At 58.8% G+C, this 16,813-nt stretch overlaps 10 protein-coding genes across 10 annotated transcripts; 5 read left to right on the top strand and 5 right to left on the bottom strand.

Moving 5' to 3' along the window:
* Positions 1–52: 52 nt before the first annotated feature.
* SPRG_07696 (hypothetical protein) lies at positions 53–3,817 on the top strand (the record flags this gene model as incomplete). The annotated part of the gene is made up of 14 exons (XM_012346974.1): positions 53–777; positions 838–985; positions 1,035–1,131; positions 1,176–1,265; positions 1,319–1,496; positions 1,542–1,628; positions 1,675–1,824; positions 1,873–2,043; positions 2,089–2,259; positions 2,313–2,684; positions 2,736–2,852; positions 2,903–3,280; positions 3,450–3,621; positions 3,672–3,817. The coding sequence occupies exons 1-14, from the start codon at positions 67–69 to the stop codon at positions 3,815–3,817; spliced, it is 2,988 nt and encodes a 995-aa protein (XP_012202364.1). The 5' UTR covers positions 53–66.
* Positions 3,818–3,885: 68 nt separating this feature from the next.
* Positions 3,886–5,313, top strand: SPRG_07695 (hypothetical protein; the record flags this gene model as incomplete). Its single annotated transcript, XM_012346973.1, has 1 exon — positions 3,886–5,313. One exon carries the CDS (start codon positions 3,886–3,888, stop codon positions 5,311–5,313), a length of 1,428 nt encoding a protein of 475 aa, XP_012202363.1.
* A 9-nt stretch (positions 5,314–5,322) lies between these two features.
* SPRG_07694 (hypothetical protein) lies at positions 5,323–6,974 on the bottom strand (the record flags this gene model as incomplete). Its single annotated transcript, XM_012346972.1, has 2 exons — positions 5,323–5,731; positions 5,779–6,974. Coding segments are annotated over 2 exons (1,529 nt in total), but the record flags the coding sequence as incomplete, so codon positions are not given.
* A 271-nt stretch (positions 6,975–7,245) lies between these two features.
* SPRG_07693 (hypothetical protein) lies at positions 7,246–7,619 on the top strand. Its single transcript, XM_012346971.1, has one exon. It carries the CDS (start codon positions 7,299–7,301, stop codon positions 7,545–7,547), a length of 249 nt encoding a protein of 82 aa, XP_012202361.1. The 5' UTR covers positions 7,246–7,298; the 3' UTR covers positions 7,548–7,619.
* A 173-nt stretch (positions 7,620–7,792) lies between these two features.
* SPRG_07692 (hypothetical protein) lies at positions 7,793–8,626 on the bottom strand. The gene has a single exon (XM_012346970.1). The coding sequence runs from the start codon at positions 8,489–8,491 to the stop codon at positions 8,120–8,122; it is 372 nt and encodes a 123-aa protein (XP_012202360.1). The 5' UTR covers positions 8,492–8,626; the 3' UTR covers positions 7,793–8,119.
* Positions 8,627–8,892: 266 nt separating this feature from the next.
* Positions 8,893–10,513, bottom strand: SPRG_07691 (hypothetical protein; the record flags this gene model as incomplete). Its single annotated transcript, XM_012346969.1, has 4 exons — positions 8,893–9,055; positions 9,131–9,700; positions 9,744–10,417; positions 10,468–10,513. 4 exons carry the CDS (start codon positions 10,511–10,513, stop codon positions 8,996–8,998), a joined length of 1,350 nt encoding a protein of 449 aa, XP_012202359.1. The 3' UTR covers positions 8,893–8,995.
* Positions 10,514–10,618: 105 nt separating this feature from the next.
* On the bottom strand, positions 10,619–10,955 carry SPRG_07690 (hypothetical protein; the record flags this gene model as incomplete). The annotated part of the gene is made up of 2 exons (XM_012346968.1): positions 10,731–10,955; positions 10,619–10,664 (listed from the first exon to the last, which is right to left on the bottom strand). Exons 1-2 carry the CDS (start codon positions 10,865–10,867, stop codon positions 10,619–10,621), a joined length of 183 nt encoding a protein of 60 aa, XP_012202358.1. The 5' UTR covers positions 10,868–10,955.
* A 766-nt stretch (positions 10,956–11,721) lies between these two features.
* SPRG_07689 (hypothetical protein) lies at positions 11,722–14,363 on the top strand. The gene is made up of 5 exons (XM_012346967.1): positions 11,722–12,308; positions 12,349–12,560; positions 12,613–12,780; positions 12,819–13,602; positions 13,649–14,363. The coding sequence occupies exons 1-5, from the start codon at positions 11,726–11,728 to the stop codon at positions 14,317–14,319; spliced, it is 2,418 nt and encodes an 805-aa protein (XP_012202357.1). The 5' UTR covers positions 11,722–11,725; the 3' UTR covers positions 14,320–14,363.
* Positions 14,292–14,693, bottom strand: SPRG_07688 (DNA-directed RNA polymerase I). Its single transcript, XM_012346966.1, has 2 exons — positions 14,463–14,693; positions 14,292–14,413 (listed from the first exon to the last, which is right to left on the bottom strand). Exons 1-2 carry the CDS (start codon positions 14,656–14,658, stop codon positions 14,388–14,390), a joined length of 222 nt encoding a protein of 73 aa, XP_012202356.1. The 5' UTR covers positions 14,659–14,693; the 3' UTR covers positions 14,292–14,387.
* Positions 14,694–15,881: 1,188 nt separating this feature from the next.
* Positions 15,882–16,742, top strand: SPRG_07687 (hypothetical protein). The gene has a single exon (XM_012346965.1). It carries the CDS (start codon positions 15,896–15,898, stop codon positions 16,700–16,702), a length of 807 nt encoding a protein of 268 aa, XP_012202355.1. The 5' UTR covers positions 15,882–15,895; the 3' UTR covers positions 16,703–16,742.
* Positions 16,743–16,813: the final 71 nt, after the last annotated feature.

Here is a 16,813-nt window from a genome sequence, read left to right as displayed (position 1 = left end):
TCGATTGGCTAAAATCCAAACCTTTTCCAACGGACCGATATCTTTTCTGACAAACGAAGAGGAGCAATGGGCGTCGAAGGAAGCGATGGGGGATGGACCCTCGGGCCGAAGAAGACGACACTCTCCGTGGAGCATGCGGTGAACGAGCCAATTCTCCTGCCAGTGAAGCCGGCCGACGACCCCTTGCGCGTCGATGCAACCAGCCTCGTCAAGCCCGAGATCAAGCCCGAGATCAAGACTGAGCAGCCGCGGCCCGACCCACCGGCCGAGCCATCGGCCAGCGCTGGGGTCATAGTGCTTCAGGATGGAGAACTCGATCCACTCTCGGCAATGATGGGGTCGTCGGTCTCGGTAGCGGATCCACCAAAGGCGTCAAGCAAGAGAACGCTCGTAGCGCCATCGGCGATACCCGTGGTCAAGGACGAGCGGAACGACTACCTTGATGAATGGATCATGGCGAAGGATGGTATCTTTCAGGACTTTGCGTCGGAGACATTCAAGGTCAAGCTGCATGCGAACGACCAAGCCTTCGTCGACGACAGCACGAGTCGCCAGTTTGTCTACTCGGAGGGCGATCCGCAGACCGACAGCAGCGCGATCCGGAAGGCGCGCGCTCGCTTGGAGCAGCTTGAGAGCAAGAAAGAGCCCGAGGGCGCGTCGGCGACCGTCGAAGTGTCCAAGACTGAGTACGTTGACCGCGTCAAGACGCTCCAGACCGACTTTGTCGCGGCGTGGCTCGACGACCAGAAGGTGCTGGCCTTGCGCATCGCAATCAAGGTACGAAATCAACGTGGCTGGATGAACAATACTGCATTTGAATACTGTGCGTGGATCTAGTGCTTTAAGCTCCTTGGTGACGTGAGCTTCCCGAAGTTGTACCCGTGCATGTTTGTGCTCGTGAGCGATGTCCTCGACTGCTTTGGGTCGCATGTCTACAACCGCATTTTGGCCAAAGCGGAAGAAACCCTGGAGCAGCCGTTGCCGTGTACGTTGCCTCTGGATCGCAATTCATGGACAAAGGGGCGTGTTTGTAGCCAACTTTACAAGCAACGACATCTGCATCGAGGCGAAAGAGACGTGTCGCAACTGGTTTTACAAGACTGCTTGCATCCGCGAACTCCTCCCGCGCATGTACGAACAGGAGCCAGGATTAAGGATGCCTAATGCGGTTGTAGCTACACGGAAATCGCCTTGCTGCGCTGTTACCGGTTTCTCTGCGACGGAGAGTACCCCCAGATCGTATCTCGCCTCTCCAACATGATCCGGTACGTATCTGCATCCTTTTCGAATTTACTTCCTATCAGTTCCTTGTCCGTAGTGGAATTGGCGATCCAACGATCGGTTTGTACTGCCGAGCGTACCTGGCACTGGCCAGCTCGCGCGTCTTGCCACCGTCGACCCCCAATCCAGCGCTACTCAGCAGCATGCAAGACTACATGTACATTATGCATCGCTTCTCGCTCGATACGGTAGCATATTTTCCCATTCTTACCCTGGTACTATATTACATGTCAACCTAGGCGCCAACGTTCTACGCCGAGCACGAGATCACGGAAAGCGAGATGCGTGCGATGCACTCACCGGCCGTCGAGTGGTTGGCGAAAGGAATTGCTCTGCACGCATCCGGGGTACGATCGCTTCTACTACGTATATTTCTGCTAAAAATCGAGCTAGAACGAAGCAGAGGCACTTCTATCGCAGTACAAGCAGTACCCAGAGAATGGCATGGTACTGTCGCACCTCATCAAGACGTTTCCCCCGACCGCGCTGGCGAAACACACCATGGACATTGTGTATCTCATCAAGCAAACAACCGGTCCCAAGGTTTGATCACATACCACCGTTGTCGATGCATGGGGATGTGTGCTCTAGGTCGATCTGTACCGCTGTCTGTGCACACAGCTCGTGCATGCGTCGCCGCCCGACGCCGATAAGCTCACTTTCCTCAACGAGGTGTGGGGCACCATTACGCAGCTGAGCGATATCCACGCGTACCTGACGTGCGCCACGGGCTTTATGCAACTCCTCGTAGCCCACTACTCGGTACGTCAATCTTTTTCATGGTGCAAGAAACGAGTGTGCAAGCAGAGCCGAGAGGTCGTCATCCTCCTGAAGGACATCGTGCGCCATCTCAATACGGCCGAGACCATGGACGCCAAGATGTACCAGATGCTGCAAGCGATCATGACGACGATCATCCTCGAGGCGCGCCGCCAGCTCTACTACTTTAGCACGATCATCACGTCCTCGGAGTTTCTCGTAGACCGCCAATACCATCCATCATTGGTTTTCTCAGGCGTCATGAGATGTAGACGCTGCTGGGGATGTTTCGTCACACAACCAACGTCGCGCTGAGCAAGCGGCTCCTCGAAACATTTCTGCGCAAGTCCAAGGTCACCCTCAACGTGCACGGCCCGCACGCTGCGCTTGTCCAAATCCTCTTCAGCTTGAGCTTACGTATCCACGACGCCCTCGACAGCCTCAGCGCCAAGCCCGAGCTCGCCGAAGCGGCCTCCCTGCTCTGTAACTTTGTACTGGCGCTCGACGCGGCCTTGACGCGCGACGGCGAGGATGCGTTGCTGCAGCTACTCGTCGACTGCCGCAGCGCCTTTTACAAACTCGACAAGGTGAAAGCCTGCCTCATCCGGCGCGTCTTGGCACTCGCCGTGCGCGCCTATCCACGGGTACCTCCTCGTTTTGCTTTGCTTGAATGAATCTCAACTGTCGACACACAGATTCATATGACATCGACACGCAACTTTGTCAAGGGATGCCTGGCGTACTGCCACATTACGATTCCGTCGCTGCCAGATCCGCTGGAGAAGCTGTCGTTGATGACAGCCTGCGCCAAGGTAGCCTTTTGGACACATCGATACACTTGTTGTAATTGATGCGATTTTAGGTCGCCTTGCTGTGCCACTGCCTGCCGCAAATGGACGCATTCGTGAAGGCCAGCATCGTACTCATGACTGAAGTGCCGTCTGCAGAGGCCGCGGCCCAAGAAGCCGCGCTCCGAGACAACGATGGCCCTGTGTCGGCAGCCATGTACGAGTCGCTCGTCTGTGCGGCGATGCGGGATCTTCTTTCGCTGCTTGTCGTCGTGCCGTCGCTATCAGCAGAGGCTCCATTGTATTTTTACCACGGCTATGCGAATGCGCTGGGCAAGTTTGCGTGGCACCCAAAGGATGTCAACGGTCTCCGCATGCACATCCAGCTGCTTCCGTTTCTGTCCGCCTGCGCCCAAGAGACGGCACCGTACAAGATCGGGTTGGGTACGTGCGTACGCGCTCCGACCCGTCGTCTTATACAGAGAGCAATGCGTAGTCGAGGGCAATGATGTCTGTTTGGCGGCGACACGGCGGCCCGCCACGAGCTTGACACGGTCGCCACAGCAATCATCGACGTATGGGATTAGTAGTCTTGTGGGCGACGTTGCGATGGTGCCATAGGACGTTCTTCGGGCGTTGACAGAGCTCAAGTCCCAAGTGGACGTGCAGTGCGACGTTGCCTTGGACCTTGTCAACCACCTCCTTGCCTGTGTCGACGCGACGCAGCCGGCAGCGCTTGAACGCCTTATCAAGATCCTTCTGGGCGTGCAAAAGCACTACGACGTGTTGCACGGTGCACGACGATCCGATAGCAATCGTAACCTGACGTCGATGGGTCTGTAGGCGACCTCAAGGTTTATTACGCCAACACCCGCGACGCTCTCGTGCAGCAAGCGCTTACAAAGATCGTGCGCGCGGGCCACCTTGATGCGTCTCAGCAACGTCTTTCGGCGCTTCTCAAGGCTCTGGACGCGCCTCCGTCGGCGTAATACATGTACAGTTGTTCTGGAGCGGTTGCGTTTTACTACATCGCACGTTTCAACGGCACGTAAAAATGATGCGCCGGCGGCCGGTGCCGCCGCCACCCCGGCCGTCGCGGGACTCGATTACCGCGGGTCCGAGCGCCACGGACAGATGCCTCCACGCGCCGTCGTACTACACCAAGCTACTGGCCTCTGCGAACGGCCGCACTCTCCAGCAGAACGACGACCTGGTGCGCTGGCTACTCGAGACGCACCCGGTGGTGCACGCGACACTGACCTCGTGGGCCGTGCGGGGCAGCGTCGACATGACCGCCCTTGTCGCGATGACGACGATGCAGACGCACGCGGCGGGCGCGGCGATCGTGGCGCAGGATGTGACGCCGGCGGGGAGTCTCTTTGTCGTCGCGACGGGCTCGTGTACCGAGTACGTGCGGCCGCACCGGTTTGGCCACAGCCGACGCAAGAGGCAGATGCCGGCGCGGTCCTGGCGCACGCTCACGCCCGGCCAGAGCTTTGGCCTCGACGCGCTCTACTACCAATTCGAGTTCCACTACGTCACGGTCGCATCCAATGGCCACATTGAGCGCAGCGCCATCGGGCTCCCGACCAACACGCCCGCGCTCATCTTTGCGCTGACGCCGGCGACGCCAACGGACGTGGCGCTGATTGCGTCGCTGGTTCCGACGTCGCCGCCGTTCCCGTACGACGCGCACGTGCTCCGGTGCCTCCAAGCCACGTTCCTCTTTGCGGGCTTGGCGACACCCGCGCTCGAGTTTGTCGCTGGACACGTACCGCCGCTCCTGGCCGTGCCCCGGGGCGAGTACCTCTTCACGGCCGGGCAGCCCACCGGCATCTACCTCGTCGCAAGCGGCGAGCTCCGCGTGTATACGATCGACAACGTCGTCCTCGTCCAATCCGAGGACCGCCACGTGGCAACGCGCCGCGTCGAGCTGCAGATCCTCCGGCCCATGGACGTCGCAGGGCTTTCCGAGAGCTGCACGGGAGACGACGCGACGTTCACGACGTACGGTGTCGCGTCCGTCCTCTCGCATGTCTACGTACTGCCGACGAACGCGCTCTTTTCCGTCTTGACGCCGTCGACACGGGCGTTCCAGAGCGTGTGCGCCTACTTTCGCGTCCAGCGCGACTGGTTCAAGCTGCGGCGGTTCACGGCCTTGAACCGCTTCAACGCCGAGGTCGAGCACAAGCTTACGCCGGGCATGCAGCGCAAGAGCTTACTCCCGTGCGGTCGGTGCGGCGAACCAGGCCACCTCTCGGACGCACTAGTCTGCAAGCACCACGTCGACGTGACCATGGACGGGCCGACGCAGCTCGAGGTGCTGCGTGCACGCGACGTGGCGCGGACAGCGCGACTGGCGGCGATCGCAGTCGACGCGCGGCCGCCGTCGCTGGTCGCCTTGTCGTCGAACGGCTCGTCCCGCCTCGATCGCGTCTTGGCGCGGCTGGACGCGGCCCTCGGCGCAGTCCATCGACCGTTTTAAGAAACAGACATTAAAGAGATAGTGATGATGATGATGGTGTATGGTGGTCATGACGGAGCATGTGCACGCATGAAGAAGAGGCTTTTTAGGAGCTTTTCCGGGATTTCTTGGACGGAGCTTTGGGCGGTGACGAGTTTTCCCGCTTCATTGGTCGAAAAACACTACCAACGTCCCGCTGGCTGTCGTCGTCGACGTTGTGCGCCTCGCCCGTCGCCAGCGGGGACGCCGGGACGTACTTGAGGTCGTCCGGGAACGACGCCGACGTCTGATGTGCTTCGACGCTCATGACGTCGACGACCTCGGACGCATCACAGTGCGCGAGCGTGCAAAGCTGCATGTTGTTGTCAAACTCGTCTTCGGGCTCGTCATAGATGACATTGTCCGTGATGAGCGTGAACCCCGGCGGGTACATGGCGCCCTAACGTCTGCGTGAGTGTTACGAAAATCGTGGCGCTGGTGACGCACCGGCCACGGCGACTTGTACTCGATCTCGAGCGTGTTGACGGTGCCCGCAGCCGAGATGACGGTCAGTGACTCCTTCTCGGGATGCCACGCGATCGCCGTCATGTTCATCCCAAAGCGCGTCTCGTGCCACATTTGCGAAGAGGCGTGGCGCTTCCAGAGGTACATGCCTTTTTCGCCGACGAGGATGCCCCGGGGCAGCGGCAACCCGAGGATGAACTGGCCGTCGTGCGACTTGGTGCACATGGTCCACGGCGACTTGACGGCCGCACCGGCGTTGTAGAGGTACACTTCATCGAGCGACCCGGCGGCGAACTCGTGGATGCCCTTCATGCTTGGCACGAGCACGGTCTCCGCGTCGACAAACAAGTCGACGTGTTGCACCTGGGGCAGCGGCACGCCGTGGACAAGCTGCAGCGACACCGGGTCGATCTTGGCGAGAAGGCCCTTCATCGTGAGGCAGTAGATGTGCTCGGGCCCATACTTGGCTAGGACGATCGGCGCCTGGTTCCGCACGGACGGCGTCGCCGACGACTCGCCGCAGATCGCATCGACCATGCCCGTCACGTCAACGTGACGCACACGCAGCTGCACTGCAGGCGTCTCCAGTGAACTCGCTGCGTCTTGCCGGAACGGCACCAGCTGCAGAGGGGATGGAGCAGCCTCTTCGCCCGCGGCCCGCGGCGACATGACGAGTTCGAGTACATCGCCATTGAAGCAGCTCAGCAGCAGCGTGTGAGTGTTGTCTTGCAGGCTCGAGGGCGCTAGCGACACGGATCTCGGTGGAAACGAAATATGTGTGATCATGGACTCGAGGGCGACGGCAGCGATGAGCACAGAGCTTTCGACATCCCAAACGAGAAGCGTGCTCCGCTTGCCCGAGGCCTTGTGTTCGCAGGCGACGGCGAGCGTTCGGCCGTTGGCAGACCATGCACACACGGTGGCTTGTTTAAAGTCGGGCAGCCCCACGTAGAGGCGTGGGTTGAGCTCACGAATGATGGTTTGGATCGTCGAGTAGTCCCAGAGCGAGACGAGGCCGTCCTTCTCGCCGACGCTGAGCAGCGTGCCCCAGGTATTGAAGCTCAGGCATGTGGCCTTCTCGGCGCCATCGATCTCGCTCCAGCGGCCGCCGCAGATGCCCAAGCTGTCCGCCCCGCGGCAAGGGCGGCAGACCGCCTTGACCAACTCGACATTCATCCCAATGTGGTGGCCCTCCGACCTCGATCCATACAAGTGGTCCTGTATCCGGATGTCCAGAGCGTCTACCAATCACAGCCGGTGTGTGTTTGTGATCTCCCAGTCATATCTCAATATGTATGATATTCTCAAATATGTCTTCCTTGAACCAGGACCTTTCTCCGCGATCGCTGCGTGCGGCCGTCGTTAAAAGCCAGCGCGCGGACCAGATCGCCTTGGTATGGCGCTGGGCGCGACAGACATAAATTTCATGACGGTCCTCACGCTCCTCTGGGCCTCTGGCGCCGTCGCGAGGCTAATGCTTGTACCGTACAACGAAGGTTCGCATGCCCGAAGGTAACGCACCGCATAGCGCAATCCGAGTGATCGGACGGTCGGCAATGGCGCAGCCAAGATGGGTGGCCGCGACGAGCTCTCATTACGAGGCGGTTAGTGCCGCTGTAAGCGGCAGAGAGCACTCGATTGCTGGATCTGCCTGCCGTTTGACAGTTGTGAGAGCCGCCGAAATTGCATTTGTGCGCTTTTTCTGTAGCCGCGTGCGCTGGGCCCCGACAGCGCGTCCATGTTCGCGTTGAAGAAGCCGCGCCCGTTGCCTTCAAGCAGGCAGTGTCCACACCGCAGTATAAACGGTCGCGCGGCGCCGGCGTAGAAATACGCACCGAACGGCGCGTTTTTCGGATTTTTGGGTGACTTTTCTCTTGACACCGACTTCACGCAGTTGCCGCACCAAGGGAATCCCTTGTCCCAAGAACGGAATTGACACGCAAGTCCATTGCTACATTTTCCATTGAACCTGGCCATGTGTGTGAGAAGAGATATTGTCAAATCAACGATTCTTTCTTTTTGGGGCAATATCCACTGCCTTACTTTCCAGGCCAGAAGGCAAGCCACATCAAAGATCCGCGCATCGTCGTACGCTCGCTCCCGTGTGGCGCCAAAGACATGCGGTAGCCGGTGTGAATCCGTGTCACCTCGTATACCACGTCTGCGACCGAGTTGAAGTTGATCGGAAGCCGATTCGCCGGTCGACCTGGCTCCCGCTTCTTCGGAGATTGCGCCGTGCAACATCCAAGAAGAACGTGCGCCGGCCGACCGTGTTGGATGGAAATAATAATGGTACGATCATAGATAAGCAGGCGACGGTGCGTCAGAGAAGCGAGTCGGGGTCCCGTGCGTCCGAGGACCAGCGCCGGAACGGGATCGCGCGTGGGCTCGAGCCGCCGTCCGGCTTGGCAGCAAGACGACTGTTTGCGTGGCGAGCGAGGCCATAGTCAGCGCCGGCGCAATGTGCATGGGCCCACGTGTTTTGGATGTGCAGGATCGCCGCAGTGGCGCGGCAGTCGCTCGAGCAGTAGACCGGGGTGTCGTCGTCGAGAAGCGTCAGGCGGGTGTACGCGCCGCTCGGCTCGCACTCGCTGTACTCGACGAACATCTGTAGGCAGTTGTGGCACTGACGTCGGCGGGCGTGGCGGCGCACGGGCGTCGTCGGCGGGCGCAGCGCGGCCAGGATCACAGCCATTTCAGTGATGCGTCGCAAAATCGGAATTACCTGCCATTCGAAACAGTCGCGGATTCTATTTTGCACGAAAACAGACTCGCGCTTTGTATGCGATCGCGTCGACCAAAGTTTGAAAAAGGCCTGTGCGCGTCGTAGCGTCACATGTTGAAGTCGGCTCGCGACGGCGCGTCGTCGCTCCACGTCATGAAGTCTCTCGACGCCACGAGAAAGTTCAGCGTCTCGGACTTCCTGCGCCGTCCCTTCACAACAGAAATCCAAAAACAAAGAATCCGAGAACGAAATCGCCGATGCTCTCGTGTATTAGTACACTCTGCTGCATCGTAGAAGAATATACCTTGAGCCCCTCCTCAACAAATATTCATCTCTGCCTGGCACGGCTTCTTCTCGATGAGAAATAACAAGCAACGAACGAAGTTGGTTACGACCACGGATCTGCTACCGCGTAAACTGGTGTCGGTACCAGATAGCTGTGTGAAATTTTACTTGCACAGACACGTTATAGGGTCAGCGAAGGTCCGTTGTCGGCGCCGAAAGAAGCGTCGTGACTTGGGACAATGCGCGTTCCTACAAGAAGAAGCCGCTCTGAATAAGATCCGAGTGTGGGTTGTTGACGATGGACATCAACAATGTTCTCGTTACCTGCCACCCAAGCAACCGATCGGCCGACGTCGCATACATAGCGACGCCAGCGTGCAACATGTCCACTTGCCACTTGTCGTACGCGGCAAAGACGGAGAGGAGGAGGTGGTCGACCGGCGTCAGATGCGCCATGCACAGCTCGTCAAACGCAGTGTAGGCGGCTTGGGCACCGGGCACATCGGCGCGCCCAAGCAAGGTAAAGACAGCGCAGGCGAACGCGTCCTTGGCCCACGACACGTTGATGTCGACGTGTGCCAGACCGACGGACCGGAACTGGGCCTCCGCCGCGGCGAGCCACATGTCGCGTGCTGCGTCGTTGCTCATGGCCGCGTCCGCAAAGAGGCTGCCAGCAGCGAGACCGCTCTGGAAGGCAAGTCGCCGATCGACGACCGTGTCCGCCGCCTCCAAGACGAGGACAGCTTCCAAGTAGGCTTTCGAGATGTGCTCCAGCGTCTCGGTTGTCTCAGTACCGGACGATGCGCTGAGTGGCACCGTCCACTCGGTCAAGAGCGCTGCGAGTTCTATCAATGCGACGCCAGCGACGTGGAATTCGCCATGCCCCACGAGTTCCTAAGTGCACATTTGGCAAAGGACAAGAGTAGCGCGGCCGTACATTGCAGCTTTCGCGGTAGAGTCGCTCGATCTTGATGCACGAGCCGGCTATCGCCTTGGACTTGGCTAAATTGAGCGTCTTGGCGAGGCACCGCGCAGCCTCGAGCCGATACAGCGCTTGGTCCAACGGGTTGATGCTAAGGTCGGCGGCTTCCATGTACTTCTCGTACGCCTGGGCATACTGCCCACTCTTTCGCTTCTCGACAGCGAGCGCGCGGCATGCATGCTCCGAGGCTGGTGCAACGGCCGCGCTCGAGTGGGCTTGCGCGCCCGAAGCTTGGCCTCCGTTCGTGAGCGCGGCTGCCCATGGGCGATACGTACGGCAGAGTGACGCAAGAAAGTAGTTCGAGTCGGCCCAGAACCAAAGGCCAAAGACGCCGATGGCGTCGCGCTCAATCGCTGCCACATGCACGAGGCTCAGAAACACGAGATTGTACCGCGTCCATCGCCACGCCGCCTCGTCGGGACCTGGTAGAACGCTCTCAACGATCGCCTTGAACCACGAGCTTGGCACGACACGGCCTTGGTTCACCTGCGTTGTCGCCCAATGCGCAAACGAGAGGTCCGTCGGGTTGAGAACGGCAGCGAGGAGCAAGATGCAGACGCTGACGACCACGATACGCATAAAGACGGCCTGCAGCAACGGACCCAGCAGATACAAGGCAACAAGTCCGCCTACACGTAGAAGCTCTTGGACGCGGCATCGCCGAGTACGCGTGTCGTACCGGCGACGAGGACCCACGGCCGGATCACAGCGGCGCTTGCCACCATGCTTGCTCTTGTGCTCTGGATGCGGATCCGGATAAAAACGAATAAAGAGTAAAAATAAGATAGGGCGTGTTATTTAATCTAGGGTACAAGGCGAGCACAGCGCACTCATGCACGGACGCGGAGCGACTGTGTGAGCTGCGCAATCTCCCGGCTGCAGTCAGCGAGGGTCAACGACTTCACTGGATGCGGGCCATGCGGTTTGGCGCATTGGAGGTACGTGGGCACGTTGGTATGGCGCGGCGGTCGCTGCACTTGCGGCTTGGCTGGCGTCGCGGGTTCGAGTCCTCGCAGCTGCTGCGCGAGCTGGCTCAGGTTGCGCGACGACGCGCTCTTGCGGAGTCCATCCATGGCCATCGTGGTGTTAGTGGTGGTACGTGTGCTATGCGACTCAAGATGCAAACTGAGAGCTTCAAGGTCGCCATGGGTCCTCTAGCGCCGCAGCTGGAAGCGTGTAAGTAACGACTTTTCAACCCTCCAATGAACGCGCGGTTCGCGTGAAAAGCAAATTCGGATTGGCGGAGATGGGCCACTAGGACGCATGACGGACCAGTGTCGATGTGCGGGCCAAAACCATGACGGAGATGGACCGGACATGAAGATTCGCGGGCGCTGGGCGCCAAATTTACAGCGTCTTCGTTACCGTCCCTGAAGCGTCTATATCGCGTCGTACTTCAAGAGGTACTCACTGCACGTTGCGAAAGGGTCGCGTTGCGCCAGATTCAGTCGAGCGCTTTATTGGATCTCCTGTTTTATTTTGGACGGTAAAATAAGCCCGCAACGACTGGATCAGATCTCTGACGTGGCAACTCTACAACTGCGCTGCAGCACGAGAAGCTGAGAAACGGAGAAGAAGCCAACGCAGCCGCCAGTCACGAGCTGCGAGGGCGTGGCACCGGCGTCACCAAGCGACATCGCGGAGCTTCCATACAAACAGCAAGTTTGTGCGCAACCGATCTCCAAATTCGAACCAAATCTGACGCCACTTGCCGTTGCGGCAAGTGAGACGCCGCTCATCGCGCTCCTTGCGCATGACTTTTCCAGATCATGCGAGTAGAAATGCGAAGCGCGACCACTTTTTTGCGGACGTACTTTGTAAGCGAATTTTTCTGCTCCACACAACCTGGTGTAAAGATCGATACAAATAACAAGTATACGGAATCCAGCAGATGCGGTTCGGTTGCAACCGGTTACGGCAAACCGCGAGCCAAATCCATGGCCGAGCACGTGGACCTGAGCACGGGCATCGCATGGCACGCGGCCGAGCCATCGGCGCGCAAGCGACAGAAGCTGGACGCGGACCTGAGCGGCGCAGCCTTTGAGTTTACGTACGAGAAGGTCCAGACGGCCGTCAACTCGGTGCTGCAGAAGGCCAACCATGCGTGCTACCTGCAGGTGCTCGACTACTTTGTCGAGCGGTCGGCGGCGAACCCAAAGCTTGACTTTGAGCAAGACCACCTCGTGCCACTGCAGCCCTTTCCTGTTGCCGCGATCGTTGCTGGGACAGATGCGAGCGCCGCGTCCAGCGCTGTGTGGACAGACCCGCTGATTCGGCACCTCAAGCGGCGGTTCCCGTTCGTCGTCTCGGTCCAGCGCAAGTACGCCAACGGGCGGATGCTCCTCGAGTTCGTTGCGACGTCCATCTTTCACGAGATCCACCAGCGCGAGCGCGAGGGGCAGTGGCTTCAGAGCGAGATGCGGCGCACGACGCAGCAGACAGCCACAAGACGCAGTGCGCGCACAGAGGATTTTAAGCCCGAGTCGGACCTTCCAGCGATCAAGTGGGACACGGTGGCTGGTACGATTGCATCATCGACGCTCTCTGAACATTGCCATAGGCATCCTCGAGCAGCTCTCTCGGGCCGTGACGCCCATCATGCAGCTCGCGGACGACGTTAGCATTCAAGCGGACATGCTCGTGCTCGAGCTCCGGTCGCAGATAGAGCAGCGTCTCGACGACTGTCGCAACCAGCCATTCCACGTCGTTCAGAGCGTATTTGACAGCCTCGTAGAGGACTCGAGTGATCGGCTCGCATCGCTCAAGCGATCTGTACGAGACATCCGTCCGAGTTGTCCGCGTCTTTAACGTGGTCTGTCTCTAGGTCGGTTCCGATACATTTACTGAGCGCCTATTACTCCAACTGCACCAAGAGCTGCTGCTCAAGTACATGGCGCGTTTAGAAACAGAGCTCGCAGGCGCGCACGTCGACGGCAAGCGCTATCTCTTGCGCCAGCATTTTCTCGCGCTCACCAAAGAGACATCGCTCATGGTACGCGCCAGCCATTGACGTGACGTGACATCGTCTAGGCTCCCGTGGCCTCGGGCGCGCCGCTGAGCACGTTAACACCCACGGTTCTCCTCGTCTTCGACCAGTACGAAAGCGTGCCCGAAGACGTCTTTGCGGACTTTCTGCACATGTGGAAGGACCATGGGTCGGCGCTCCGGCTCGGCTGCGTGCTTGGCCTCACGTCGCTCTCGTCGCCGTGCTACCGGTGCATGCCGCTGCGCATCGCAACCTGCCTCGTGCTCAAACCGTTCGTGCTCGAGGACTCGCTCAAGTGCTTCCACGACATCATCCAGACGCTCTTGATCGCGGGCGAGTGCCCCGTCGTGTGCTCTGGCGCCGTCCTCACGTGGCTCTACATTGGGTACACCAAGACGCACTCAATTGCTGTCTTTCTGCAGAGCATTCGATGTCTCTTGTACCGGCACTTGAACGCAGCGGGCGCCGAGGCACTGCTCTGCGTCCTACCGCTGCGCAAGACGCACGAGTACAACCACCCGTGGGTGGCCTTTGCGTCGAAAACGACGCTGCCAATGTCTGTCGCCGCCTACATGAACGACGTCGACCTCGGTGCCATGACGCCGGGTATCGAGGATCGATCCGAGGCCCAAGAGTTTGTCATTGAGCGCTTGCTGCGCGTGCAGTCTTGGAAGCGCGTGTGGCAGGCGATCTGGAGCTGCCTCGAGCTCACACACAAGGTCGTCATGAAGCACCGCGACCACGAAGTGCAGATGCTTGCGCGCGCACTCGATGGCACCTTGTCCCAGTCCAAGGCGCTCCGTGCGATCGAAGCCTTTCTCCTCCAAGGTACACACACTGTACTTAAACACATGTGTTACTCGAGGCGCTGTAGCGGGTGTCAAGCTTCTATGGACCGTGGTGCACGAGTGGAGCACGTGCTTGGCGACGTACGCCATGGACTTGGTCGAGAACGAGACCAACACGCTCCAAGAGGTCGTGACCCGCGTCGATGAAGTCAAGCAGATTCTTACCTTCATGCAAGAAGAGATGAACGACGAAGAGAATTTGCGCATGCTGCCGCAAGTGCGCCAGGACATTGTGTCCCTTCTCGTCGTCGACATGGTAGGGTTTCTCTCGCCGCCGCTGCCCGCCGCGTGCGCCCTCGGCCGCCTCTTCTACTACGACGACGTCAAGGGCCTCGAGGCGATGTTCGAGGCCTCGCACTTTGAGGCCATTCAAGCCGCACTGAGCAACCCGAAAGCGGCCGTCGCAAAAGACCTCACAGGTGCCAAAACCAAGCGACGGGCCATTACGGCGATGCCTCAGGCGTGGTGTCACGACATGCACGTGGCATACAAATTCTACGTCGACACAGCCGGCATGCTCATCAACGTGGCCGAGTGGCTCGAGGCGTTTGACGCTGCTCTGCAAGCCACGTCGACCGTCGACGCCAAGGTGGTCCAGGTCCGCTTCCTGCGCGCGCTTTCGACGCTGCGGTACCTCGGCTTTGTGCGCAAGTATGGCAAGAGCGAAGACTACGTCGAGAAGCTCGTGTTCATCTAGGCATGCATGGATGGGTGGGATTAATATTATGCAAATTCGGGTCGTCGTCGAGTGCGTTGGCCGTGAACTTAGTCGTCGGCGCCCCGTTCGATGGCTACAGAGTAGACATGAGTGATGCATGCTAATAGCGACAATGTGCGTACCGCCCGTGTTGTAGTGCAGCAGCTTCTCAATGAGGTCCACGTGCGTGAGCATCATGCGGCGGCAGCAGTAGCGCTTGAGCGAGAGCTCGTCGAGAGCGTCGCCTTCCGTGTAGTCGGAGCGCAGGAGGCTGAGGTACGTTTCCCACTTGTTGGCGAGCACCTTGCCGCACGTGAAGCAGCGCACGGGGACGATCATCTTCTTCGAGGTAGCGAATTCGCGTCTGATGCAAGCCACTCGAATTTTGGTTGGGCGAGAGGTCAACCGTATATAGTGTACGTACAGTATTTACAGTGTAGAACATCCGACGGCGATCTGAAACCGAAGCCAACTGCGATACACTGCCATCATCTTGCCGTACACGGCTGCTTCGTATTTACGGCAGCATGGACCGCTGCTGCGCGTAGATAGAGTACCGTGGCTGCCACATGCGATTCGAGGACCTCGTACCTCTACGATATGCATGGCCTTGCCAGTGCTGTTGAGGCTGCCGATGCTCTCGACTACCAGTCTATAGACAACTGATCGTTTGCATGGTAGATGTATGACATAGAACGCCTTCAAACACGTACGCACATCCAATTTAACAGCTACGAGATGAGCTGGGACGCGATATTACTTCGGTGAACCTTGCCGTCGACATCACTTGCATGAGGACCCCGATGATAACTCGATGGTGCTCTCGTTTCGTCATCAGAACGGCAAAGACGACTTTCGACGACTTTCGTCAAGGTCCCCCAAGTTCGGCGAAGTAGAACTCGAGGTTGCTTCACCACTCACTGTCGTCCTCCAAGGCGCAGAAAGCGATTGGAAACTCGAGTCTGAGCCCGGTGCGGTCACAACGCTCGGTATGTGCACGGACTTTGGTTGCTTCCGTAAACCAAGTCTAGATCAGTGTCGACACCTTCGTGCCTGCTCGTCTCTCATCGCTGAAAACGCCAAGCATCCTTCGGAACGCGGAGCCAATGAATTTTGCCCTATGAGTGCACGCAGCGCACCGCTCAGGCTTTGCACTATCTGCGCATCTGTACACTCTGTCTACTGGAGCGCGTGTGGTCGTGTCATTGCGACGACGTCGCTACACTCCAAACGACCAAGATTCGATTGTCGCAGTCCCGCGTAAAAATACGAACACTATTATTTCCTAATTCCAACACTATTCCAATAAAGTGGCGTTGCACATACATCACGAGGTGCTCAGTACTGTATGTGGGGCGCATAGCCAGAGATTATCGCGGAAGACGTTGCTGAGTATCGATCGTCGCGAGCACCACGCCTGGCATCGTGGAGCTATTGCAAGCACACAGGAATCTACTTTAACACTATTTGGGTCGGCACCTTGGTGCAACGGCTCGCCTCGTTTATCCGGCAAACCGGATACCTTGCCTGAATCCGTCTTTTCTATCTGCATTTGCGCTTTTCCACGCAGCCCAAGATGGACGTGGAGCTTCCGACGTCGCGCGGCCAACTGCCCGCTCGGAAGCCTTCGGAAGCCGACGAGTCGGACGCGTATGACCGCAGCACAGTTCTGAGCAGCGTCGCTGGTGACGACGACGACGACGAGCATGGTCCGCCGGCGGCCCACTCGTATGCGCGGTCACCGTCCGTTGTCTGGAGCGAGCTCCGCGACAACATCGCGCCCGTGACGTGGTACTGCCTCGTGGCTGCGTTGGCGATCTGCGTCGCCGTCGTGATCAAGACGGGCGTCAACTTGCTCTTTGTGCATATTCTGATGATGACGCTGGGCTGGGTCGCGTTCTCGTCCGAGGCCATGCTCGTCTACCGGCCGTTCGACGGGCTCAACGCGCGGTCACCAAACAAGCGGATTCAACGCAACATCCACAAGTTTATGCACTACGCTGTACTCGCGACGACGCTTCTGGGCCTCGCGGGCATTTTGATCAGCCGCGGCATGGCGGGGAAGCGGCTCTTCCCACACAACAAGCACGGCTGGATGGGCTTCATCACGGTCGCGCTCATGCTGCTGCAGATGGAAGTCGGGCGCCGCAAGCTCAAGTTTCTCCAGTTCCAAGGCCGCACGATCTTCGAGTGGCACGGGATGGTCGGGAAGCTCACGTACGCCAGCGGCATTGCATCGACCATTCTCGGTCTCACGCATGTCTTCCGCGACGATATGGTCTACGTGTGGAGTGCAGTCGTCATGTCGGTCGTCGTTTTCGTCATTTACGCTTACGTCCGCCGCAACAAGACGGCTGGTTACGCTGTCGTGGACCAGCTTTAGCTTGCTTAGCTTTAAATTTTAACCCAAACTCTTTTGGCTGTATTAGACCTGGACCAGAAGTAGTACGGTCACGTGGACTTGGCAGCACCCAGAAATCTTGATTGCATCAAG

Source organism: Saprolegnia parasitica (assembly GCF_000151545.1).
Source record: "Saprolegnia parasitica CBS 223.65 unplaced genomic scaffold supercont2.32, whole genome shotgun sequence".
Lineage (NCBI taxonomy): Eukaryota > Oomycota > Saprolegniomycetes > Saprolegniales > Saprolegniaceae > Saprolegnia > Saprolegnia parasitica.
This window is presented reverse-complemented; position numbering and strand designations above follow the sequence as displayed.